The sequence below is a fragment of the Salvelinus alpinus genome, chromosome 26, assembly GCF_045679555.1.
Source record: "Salvelinus alpinus chromosome 26, SLU_Salpinus.1, whole genome shotgun sequence".
Classification (NCBI taxonomy): Eukaryota; Metazoa; Chordata; class Actinopteri; order Salmoniformes; family Salmonidae; genus Salvelinus; species Salvelinus alpinus.
Window position 1 is genome coordinate 19281507 of NC_092111.1, and position 11110 is coordinate 19292616.

Genomic DNA, 11110 nt, shown 5'->3' on the forward strand with positions numbered 1-11110 from the left:
TAATCTTTCCACCTATGTTACTTATCACTCAACATAACACTGTGTGGCAATCACTGTGACCCTTATTTCAGTATATTTGAATAGTTTAGTCATGGCGTCAAGATACAGTATGTTATCTGGGTCAAAAAATGGAACATTGAGCTGTTGGTCATTGACACCTATCCATCAGAGATATCTCCTGCTAAATCACGATCACTGTTAATAAATGAAGGATTGGAATTAGAATGACGTTATCCAACTATCAAATGTAACATTTTCAATAGGATTTCTGAAGACAAACAAGGGTCATTGCCAATTTAGAGGTGGGGAGATTAGATATAATGGCTACACCAAAGATGTTCAGAATCAGAAAGTAATCCTTGAGCATATAAATCGTGTTTGCATGTGAAAATGTCTGTACATAAATACATTTAAATTCATTCAAATGCTAATTTATAACAGATTAACCTAAGAAAAAAGTATAATAGTGAAATGACATGAATATACGATAATTATGTCATAATGAATTACCAATACTTTTTTGCCATCAATCTAACACAAATTTCTCATCAAGAACATTCGGTTCCCCGCTGCACTCAGTTTCACACCGTCAAAACTTGAACACGCCATCTAACACGATCTAATTGGCTGTTTGGTTTGCCAATCAAAAGGTTGGACTCATCTTGCCTGGTTGTTTGCGTCAAACGTTTAATTCGCTTAGAAACAAGGCGGTGCTTGTTTCCAGGAAGTAGCACAGCAACGTGACTTCACTTGCTCCATTTTAGCTCCCTGCTAGCCTGCATTTCAAATTATATTTTAATCAAGTTCATACATTAGGACAGAAAATGGCTGATGATGAGAAGTATGACGGGATGTTGCTTGTTATGGCACAACAGCATGAAGGAGGTGTACAAGAGGTAAACCTCAGCTTGTTAGGATGCTAGCAAATTCATCATAAAACAACTGGCTAGCCGGTTAATGTACGTTAGCTATATGATGGGGATTGGAACGTGTCCGGCGTTTCCACCATGAATATGGCACCACAAACCAGTAGTTAATGTTAGTTGCGTATATTAAATATCACACCAGTAGCGTATTCGTTAACCACAGTTTAGCTAGTTAGTTGTGTTTAGGCATGCTGGTGGTGTGGCAACCTTTAGTAAGCCATAGCAAATAGGCGTGTTTAAGGCTTAGGTTGGCTATGTATCATCTCTAATGTAATGTTTATTCTCCCAACAGTTAGTAAACACGTTTTTCAGCTTCCTCCGGCGTAAAACAGACTTCTTCACGGGTGGAGAGGCAGGCGCACCAGAGAAGGTGAGTCCAGAATTGGCTACCTAACGCCTCGATCAAACCGACAGTGTCATAGCATTTTGGGACACCTTGCCTTTCAGCATTGCGTTGCAGAGGCAGTTGCAGTGCGTTTTGTGTGGTGCATATGTTTATCGACCGTATGCGTCAAACTGTATGCATAGACGGCTTGACAGAAATGGTAGCAGATGATGCTGCCTACTCTTTTGTCCAAGGCTACTATCGGTGTGATCAAGGCGTAACTGAACGAAGGTTACTTATGTAACCACAGACACACATGTACACCTGTGTCACGACTGGGGTCCGCCCCTATATATAGACCCTATGGCCACGACACACGTTCTCTACATCATTTTTGAGGTGCCTCTAGCACCGTAGAGGATTTGAGTGATCCATAAATCAAATCAAATCAAATTTTATTAGTCACATACACATGGTTAGCAGATGTTAATGCGAGTGTAGCGAAATGCTTGTGCTTCTAGTTCCGACAATGCAGTAATAACAACAAGTAATCTAACCTAACAATTCCACAACTACTACCTTATACACACAAGTGTAAAGGGATAAAGAATATGTACATAAAGATATATGAATGAGTGATGGTACAGAACGGCATAGGCAAGATGCAGTAGATGGTATAGAGTACGGTATATACATATGAGATGAGTACTGTAGGGTATGTAAACATAAAGTGGCATAGTTTAAAGTGGCTAGTGGTACATGTATTACATAAAGATGGCAAGATGCAGTAGATGATATAGAGTACAGTATATACATATACATATGAGATGGGTAATGTAGGGTATGTAAACATTATATTAAGTGGCATTGTTTAAAGTGGCTAGTGGTACATTTTTACATATAGCTCACATAACCGTGGTTACATACGTAACCTTCGTTATGTTTCACTATATTGGATCACTCCAATATATTGGTATACCCGTACCAGATTTAATCGGTGGTAGACGGACCTGTCCAGCCAGCAGCAATATCGCAGGGGCCGTCAATGTGGTAGGGTGATCCCGGCACAGTCCCCGGAAGGAGTGGCGATGCCCAGGACCGCTGAACCAACTGCAGTGGGAGGTGCCACATTTACCCGATAGTACCTAGCAAAGGTGCAAGAGGAAGCCCAGCTGACTGCAGCACAGATATCAGCGAGGGGCCCTCCTCTCAGTAGAGCCCAGGATGCAGTCACACCTCGTGTTGAATGTGCCACCACAGATCCCAGCACTGGTATGCCAGCCAGGCGGTATGCTGTCGTAATCGTGTCCACAATCCAGTGAGAGAGCCTCTACTTTGATAGCTCAGCCCCCAGGACTCTCTCACAATAGCAGACAAAGAGCTGGTCTGTTGTTCCCACTGACGTGTCCGCTCCACATAGGCTGCCAGTGCCCGTACAGGGCACAGCATGTCGGAGGGAGGCCCAGACCCCCCCCCCACCACTGCCGGGGGGTTGTAAGCAGACAGGTTAAAAGGGATGTTCACATGCCTGTCTGACAGAACCTTCGGGAGGAATGAGGGGTTGGAGTGGAGAGATGTACTCCTCCCACCGGGGTCCATACGAGGACATACTGCACCCTGCATGACTCAGGCACAACCTCAATACTAGTGCACCAAGAGCAGAACAACCACCAGGGCAACTGGTATGTCGCAGTTGTAGCCGGTGCCCTTAAACTCTGCATGGTGTTCATTACGCCCTCTAGTCCAAACATGGACCATTGGTGCCGTTCGGTGGGGGGTCCCGGCCTCAGTCGCAGGTTCCGCCCTATAATCTCCCGGTCCGGGAGGACCATGGCAGCTATCATGGTGTCCATGGTCGGGTACTCCCGGAGGCCAAGTGACTCCGCGCCCGCAACATAACTACATGGTCCAGTCTCTGCTGTGAGTCGGAAGCGCCCCCTGGCAGAGGCCCAGCTCTCCTGCAAGGCCTCGCGGAACTCAGCGGAGATGGGGACAGATGGAGAGTCATCACTGTCCACCAGTTTGATGTGCAGTGGCTACCCGAGTGAGTAGGCTCTTCATAGCCTCTCGAGCCGCTGGGGGCGATGAAGCCCCGCTGGCGGCTTCTGACGGCCTGTCAGCCTGATAGCCCCGCTCACGGTGGTGAACAGTGCCAGCATCGTCCCCCAGGAACAGCCTATCACTGGCCAACCGGGAACAGCTGTCGTCATCAACCTCCTGACGGTCCGACTCGATACTCCTACACTCTGCAGGGGAAAGAAGAAGAAGAAAAGCAGAATGTTAAAGCAATTCACAACACACACACAGAACAAGCCAGTGGGCAAGTTGTGTAAAATAAATACCGTTTGTGGCAGCAAGAGCCACCGTACTAATGGATGCACACGGACTCGTAGAGTAACACTAACGAAACACAAGTACGACAAACCAGGGGCGGAAGATACAGATCAACCGCGCCCAGCGAGTGGAGCACTGAAGAGGAGGGGCGGCCATGTGGCCAGCTGCTCCAGGCTGCAAACAGCCAGTGAGAGAACTTCCAAGGAAGATATTACACTTACCAGTGACTTACAAAGCGAGCTTCAGGAAGTTTGTACCTCAAACCATACAGACGTCCACTGAGAAAATGGAAGTGTGTCGCGGTCATGGGGTCTATATATAGGGGCGGACCCCAGCCGTACACGGGAGTAAATCTGTAAATCCTCACCTCGGATGTATCCCTCCGCCGCGGAGTGATCCAACATAGTGAAACATAACAAAGATGCATATGTCAAAAGATGCAGAACTGCTAAAGTAGTTTCGCGGTCTAACCTCCCCCTTTTCCCCTCTGTCCGGTTTCAACTAGATAGCACAAAGTAAAAAATTGTCTATATCGTAAAAATTATTAAAACAAAACTGTTTTTTGGTCTTAATTTAAGGTTAGGGTTATACTTAAGGTTAACAGTATGGTTTAGGTTAGGATAAGGTTTCAAATCAGATTTTAAGAAGAGAAATTGTAGAAATGTGAGGGGTTTATGACTTTGTGGCTGTGTTACCTAGTGATGACCCCTCTGTCCCCAGCTGGTGAAGGAGTCGTTTGCCCACCACAGTGGTCTTGCCCTGAAGGCCCACAGAGAGAAGGAGAAGAGGCAGGAGAAGGAGAAGAGAGAGAAGGCAAAGAGGGCTGCCAAGCTAGCTGAGGAAGAGGAGATAAAAAGAAAGAACGCAGACGAGCCCAAAATCAAAGAACTGACAGACGAAGAGGCAGAGAGAATTCAGTCTGAAATCGACCAGGTAAGAAAAACTGATTGTCAGTTATGAATGATTGATTGATGTACTATACACACTAGATTTAACAATGTCATTGTCTTGATGAAATGTATATGCGCTACTTTAATGTCTTTGTCTTGTCTTGGTTTCAGCAAAAGAAACAAGAGGAGAAGAAAGAGGCCACAAATGCAGTAGCTCCAGCTGAGGAAGCTGAGAAGGAAGAGAGCGAGAAGGGAGACAAGGGGGTAAGAGATTCTGTTGGGATGCCTCAGTAGATAAAGGAGAGGTATAGGTGGGGTGTCCCACCTGGGAAATGAACTAGGGGAAAAACTGATGCACATAGTTCACAGCATAGGGGTATTTTATGTATGTGCAGTATGTTGAAGACAATTAATCACAGTCTTCTTCTTTTCTGCCAGACTGATTCCGATGGAGAAGAAGATGAGAAAGACAAGGACAAGATTAAACCCAACGCAGGTAACGGAGCTGACCTGGCCAACTATCGCTGGACACAGTCCCTGTCTGAAGTGGACGTGAGTTTGTTTCCCTTGTCTTCAGTGATTACCGTGCTGCTATGTTCCCTAGTGATATTAAAGTTGTCTAACTGGAGCATGATTTTGCTTTAACAATAGAGGTCTTTGTGCTGCCCCTTCGTGTAGCTAATCGTGCATAGGCAGCTCCCTCTATTTCAGAGCGGATGTTGATGATCTTTTTGTCTGCAGTCGCTAGGGATTGGTTTAGTGTTGGACAAGATGTAATCTGGGCAGACAAGGTAATCAGGCATTCTGTTGGTTCCCCTATGTCCTTGCCTCCTAGCTAGTGGTGCCTTCATTCTAACTTGGTGTTGCCCTCTATTCCGCCCCCCCAGCTGGTGGTGCCTTTTGATGTGAAGTTCCGTTTGAAAGGGAAGGATGTGGAGGTGGACATCCAGCGTGGTGTGCTGAAGGTGGGTCTGAAGGGCCATCCTCCTGTGATCGAGGGTCAGCTCTACAACCACGTCAAGGTGGAGGAGAGCTCCTGGCTCATTGAGGACAGCAAGGTGGTCACTATTCACCTGGAGAAGGTACTTCAGAGAGGATGCTTTTATTTATTTTATTGCGATTGGTTTAATTGAGATGGTTTTAGCGTGAAATATTTTATAAGTCAGTAAGTCATGCCTTGTCTGTTTCAGATCAACAAGATGGAGTGGTGGAATAAGATAGTGACCACGGATCCAGAACTCAACACGAAGAAGATCTGTCCGGAGAACTCGAAGGTAACCAACGCCAAGCTACTGATGCAAGGCTCACTGTATATTGCAAGAGAACATGTGATTAGTCTCCTATATTTAAAAGTAAAAGGGTAATGCATCTCCCACTTATTAAAACTCTTTCCCTCACCTCTCTATCGCTAACCCTCCATCTCTCTCATCTCCTTCTATCGCTCACCCTCCATCTCTCTCCTCTCTATCGCTCACCCTCTCTCTCCTCTTCCATTTCTCGCTCTCTCCTCTTCCATCTCTCTCTGTGATCCTGCGGTCTCAGCTGTCAGATCTGGATGGGGAGACCCGTGGTATGGTGGAGAAGATGATGTATGATCAGAGACAGAAGTCCATGGGTCTACCCACCTCCGAAGAGCAGAAGAAACAAGACATCCTCAAAAAGTAGCTTTCAGCTCATTGCTTATAGCACCATCATATAGCATGCCTGTTATGATAACGTTTAAGTAGTGCAATACTTTTCTTCACATATACAGTGTAAAGTTTGAACCATGTCAAGACATCCCTGGGACTTAACTACTGACACAGAGCTGACTAGTTTACCTACTGACAGGAAATGTTCTCTTTTCTGTTAACGTTCTCACAGGTAAAGGTACAATAGGGGGGCATATTTGTCCTGTTTCACACATGTACAAGTGTGTGTGGTGTGAAATGGAAATGAGGTTTTTGCATATCCCATTCCCCTGAGACACCTGCGGATAATGGGGTCACAGCCAGGGATCAGCCATTATTGACAGCGACCCTGGAGCACTAAGGGTTAAGGGCCTTGCTCAAGGACAGATCGTAGTCGGCTCAGGGATTTGATCTAGCAACCTTTCGGTTACTGGCCCAATGCTCAAACCACTAGGCGCCCACTTGGTGCTTTGCTTTTTATTGTCTAACATGTTCTAGTAGCTACTGTATAGTTTAACATCGCCATAAAAAGGAGGTAAAATGTGAATTTGAATTCTGTCAAGGTCAGGTTACATAATCACTGCAGCCATAAACGGATAGTGAGACGTCTGTACCAGCTTCCGTACGGAGTCGGGGACCAGAGCTGACCTCGTTGTTGCTCCTCTACCGTCATAATACCCAAGGTGTCTGGGGAGGAAACATGTCTCCCATTACACTGCTTTTTTACGAGTCGTGTCCCAAGGTGTTTGTGGGAAAATAATGTCTCCAACTGTGTTATATGAGCAGGTGGATTGCACAGTTTGTGCCCTGTTGTTTTTATTGAAGAACAAAGTTATATTCAGTTTACATACTACATAGTCTTGTGAATATGCTCCATATTCTAAACATGACCAGACAATGACAATGTCCTTTCCTAGCAACGTGACTTGGGCAATTTGAGGTGCATTTAGTGATGGTTGGCAAATATTTAGTCTCTGTATGATTCGCTAGACTAGTATAAGTATTAGGACGATTACACTGCGATGAGGGGTCTGTGCGGGATAGAGGGAAGCATCTGTAGCCGTTGGAGATGGATGTAAAGGTCTCATCACTGTGGAGGTTAAAGCCCTTCTAGTCCCAGTCACGAGCAAGGCCAGCGTTACGTTTCCCTGTGGCTTACTGGAAACCCTGATCTAGGGAAGGAGCCGTCGGAGACGATGTGGAGGACAGTCTCTTATCAGAGTTCAGGTTATTAAAACCCCTTCTACTTCCTGTCCTGGTCATGACAAGGCCAATGGTAGGTTAGCCGTGGTTGTCCACTTGTGTCTGGTTATATGCGTGTCATTCTGCATCGCCTCACACTTCCTCTAGTTTATGAAAGTGTCCTATTCAAAAGATCTGGTATGGTTACTACGGTTAGACTTTACTGTATGTTCGTTACTGTTTGACAATATAGCAGACATTCAAGTCCTTTAGAAATGGCTGTCAGTCTGATATGGTTACTTTAGGTGTGGACGATAATAGCCAAAAGAATTTCGATCTGCATTTTCCCGATGCGGAGGTGAGAACCAAGATATAGGTCAATATTGCAAATAAAATATTGGCTATTGGTGTCACCCCTAATGTCCACATCGGTGCATCTCTATCCGCCGTCACTGCTGCTCCCAGCCTCGCTTCCTCCACTGTCCCCTTACTGAGCTCAACGCTGGGATGACTTTATCCTGTCTAGTCTGATTTACACATGGCTAGTATGCTGTCTTTAAGCTAGATGCAGTTAAATAGTCTTGCAAACTCCTATTGTCATTTACCAGTTCCTTGTAGACTGGGACCAGGCTACTCTTTCACTGTTCCGACTGCATGATGTGACCCCCATCATTGTGTTCCAGGTTCATGACGCAGCACCCGGAGATGGACTTCTCTAAAGCCAAATTCAGCTGAGAGACGTCGCTGTCGTTCCCCAGCCAACCCTCCATACCCCTCTGCTCTCTTACTCTGCCCAGGAAAACAAAACAACCACTATGAATCTTTATCAAAAGCAACCTCCGGCGCCAATGTTACAGTTGAATCCCCCCTATCTTACTCTCTTTGTCTATATCACCATCTCTCTTTCTCCCCTTTTCTGTCGTCATGGGATGCTGGCTTCTTGTTAGTCTCATTCCTGTGACAGGAACTTGATGACTGTAGTAACATCTATGTTCTGTTCCATGTGAGAGTGTTCTGAGTGTTTAAAGAAATGTTTGGAGCCTTTTTGTTTTATAACTTGATTCAAACCACCTTCATTTTTATTTAACCAGGCAAGTAATTTAAGAATAAATTCTTATTTACAATGACGGCCAAACCCGGACGATGCTCTGCCAATTGTGCGACGCCCTATGGGACTCCCAATCACAGCCGGATGGGATGCAGCCTGCAGCCTCTTGCACTGAGACACAGTGTCTTAGGCCACTGCGCCACTCGGGAGCCTGAGTGAAATATGGCATCATCAGGACTTTACTGCAAGAGAAAAATTACTACTGAAATACCATGTGAGATTAACTATCATGCAGATTAGGCATTTATACTGAACAAGAATATAAACGCAACATGTAAAGTGTTGGTCCCATGTTTCATGAGCTGAAATAAAAGATCCCAGAAATGTTCCATACGCACAAAAAGTTTCTTTCTCTCCCAAGTTTGTGTACAAATTCATTTACATCCCTGTTAGTGAGCATTTCTCCTTTGCCAAGATAATCCTTCCACTTGACAGGTGTGGCATATCAAGAAGTTAATTAAACAGCATGATCATTACACAGGTGAACCTTGTGCTCGGGACATAAGACCATTCTAAAATGTGCAGTTTTGTCACACAACCCAATGCCAAAAATGTCTCAAATTGAGGGACTGTTCAATTGGCATGCAGAGCTGTTGCCAGAGAGTTGAATGTTCATTTCTCTACCATAAGCATCGAATGTTGTTTTAGAGAATTTGGTAGTACGTCCAAACGACCTCACAACCGCAGACCACGTGTAACCACGCCAGCCCAGGACCTCTACAACCGGCTTCTTCACCTGCGGGATCGTCAGAGACCAGCCACCTGGACAGCTGATCAAGTATTTATATCTGTAATAAAGCCCTTTTGTGGGGAAAAACTCATTCTGGCCCTGGCTCCACAGTGGATGGGCTGGGCTCCTAAGTGGGTGGGCCTATGCCCTCCCAGGCCCACCAATGGCTGTGGCCCTTCCCAGTCATGTGAAATCCATAGATTAGGGCCTAATGAATTTATTACAATTGACTGATTTGCTTATATGAACGGTAACTCTTAAATTGTTGCATGTTGCGTTTATATATTTGTTCAGTTTAGTTCATTGTAGAATGTAACCATAGCTTTCGGAGAAGTGAGAGGGGAAGGTGCCAAATGTCAATTTTTTTATTTGTTCTCCTATTGTTTTTATTACCCAATCATAAAATGTAGTTGAAGGACAGGTTAACTGGTAGTCATTTTTATTTTGGAGGACATCCAAGCCTCAGGCCCCAGGGCTGCTGGCTGACTGACATATTTAACAAGTTTGAAATTAAACTTCATTGTGTTGAGTGACCATGTGTTGCTATTATGTAACGTGTGCTGCCCTTGAGACTTGAGGTTTGTATGGATCTCCTATGAATCACTTTAAATATGATCTCATAGAGTCAGGTTTATAAAGTAAGGAGCAGGTGTCAGGTAGGGCTGGAGCAGGCAGACAACTTGTGTGTGTATAGAGTGGATGACATCAATATTTGTAGTTCATAGTTTGGAAATGGTTAAGTGAATATTACTGCGTTACCCATGAGGGTTTCATGGTATTTTTGATTTAGAACCCTCCAATGAAGAGAAGATTATAAATATACAGTTGAAGTCGGAAGTTTACATACACTTAGGTTGGAGTCATTAAAACATGTTTTTCAACCACTCCACAAATTTCTTGTTGACACACTATAGTTTTGGCAAGTCGGTTAGGACATCTACTTTGTGCATGACACAAGTAATTTTTCCAATTATTTCAATAATTCACTGTATCACAAATCCAGTGGGTCAGAAGTTTACATACATTAAGTTGACTGTGCCTTTAAACAGCTTGGAAAACTCCAGAAAATTATGTAATGGCTTTAGAAGCTTCTGATAGGCTAATTTACATAATTTGAGTCAATTGGAGGTGTACATGTGGATGTATTTCAAGGCCTACCTTCAAACTCAGTGCCTCTTTGCTTGACAGCATGGGGAAATCAGCCAAGACATCAGATTTTTTTTGGAGACCTCCAAAGGTCTGGTTCATCATTGGGAACAATTTCCAAACTCCTGAAAGTACCACGTTCATCTGAACAAACAATTGTACGCAAGTATAAACACCATAGGACCACGCAGCCGTCATACCGCTCAGGAAGGAGACGCGTTCTGTCTCCTAGAGATGAACGTTCTTTGGTACGAAATGTGCAAATCAATCCCAGAACAACAGCAAAGGACCCTGTGAAGATGCTGGAGGAATAAGGTACAAAAGTATCTATATCCACAGTAAAACGAGTCCTATATCGACATAACCTGAAAGGCCACTCAGCAAGGAAGAAGCCACTGCTCCAAAACTGCCATAAAAAGGTACTTTTTGGGGAAATGTCCTCTGGTCTGATGAAACAAAAATAGAACTGTCCATAATGACCATCGTTATGTTTGGAGGAAAAAGGGGGAGGCTTGCAAGCCGAAGAACACCATCCAAACCGTGAAGCACAGGGGTGGCAGCATCATGTTGAGGGGGTGCTTTGCTAGAGGAGGGACTGGTGTACTTCACAAAATAGATGGCATCATGAGGGAGGAAAATGGTGTGGATATATTGAAGCAACATCTCAAGACATCAGTCAGGAAGTTAAAGCTTGGTCGCAAATGGGTCTTCCAAATGGACAATGACCCCAAGCATACTTCCAAAGTTGTGGCAAAATGGCTTAAGGACAACAAAGTCAAGGTATTGGAGTGGCCATCAC

At 44.7% G+C, this 11110-nt stretch overlaps 1 protein-coding gene across 1 annotated transcript; it reads left to right on the top strand.

The window, feature by feature from the left end:
- Positions 1-582: 582 nt before the first annotated feature.
- Positions 583-8764, top strand: LOC139554887 (nuclear migration protein nudC-like). The gene is made up of 9 exons (XM_071368127.1): positions 583-896; positions 1219-1296; positions 4306-4518; positions 4647-4739; positions 4914-5027; positions 5363-5557; positions 5666-5749; positions 6018-6136; positions 8011-8764. Exons 1-9 carry the CDS (start codon positions 825-827, stop codon positions 8060-8062), a joined length of 1020 nt encoding a protein of 339 aa, XP_071224228.1. The 5' UTR covers positions 583-824; the 3' UTR covers positions 8063-8764.
- The last annotated feature ends 2346 nt before the right edge of the window (positions 8765-11110 follow it).

Excerpts from the sequence above, each read along its gene's own strand:
- LOC139554887 (XM_071368127.1), top strand. The coding sequence starts at position 825 with ATGGCTGATGATGAGAAGTATGACGGGATGTTGCTTGTTATGGCACAA. Across the intron at positions 4,740-4,913 it reads GCGAGAAGGGAGACAAGGGG|ACTGATTCCGATGGAGAAGA; the intron begins GTAAGAGATTCT and ends CTTTTCTGCCAG. Across the intron at positions 5,558-5,665 it reads TCACTATTCACCTGGAGAAG|ATCAACAAGATGGAGTGGTG; the intron begins GTACTTCAGAGA and ends TGTCTGTTTCAG.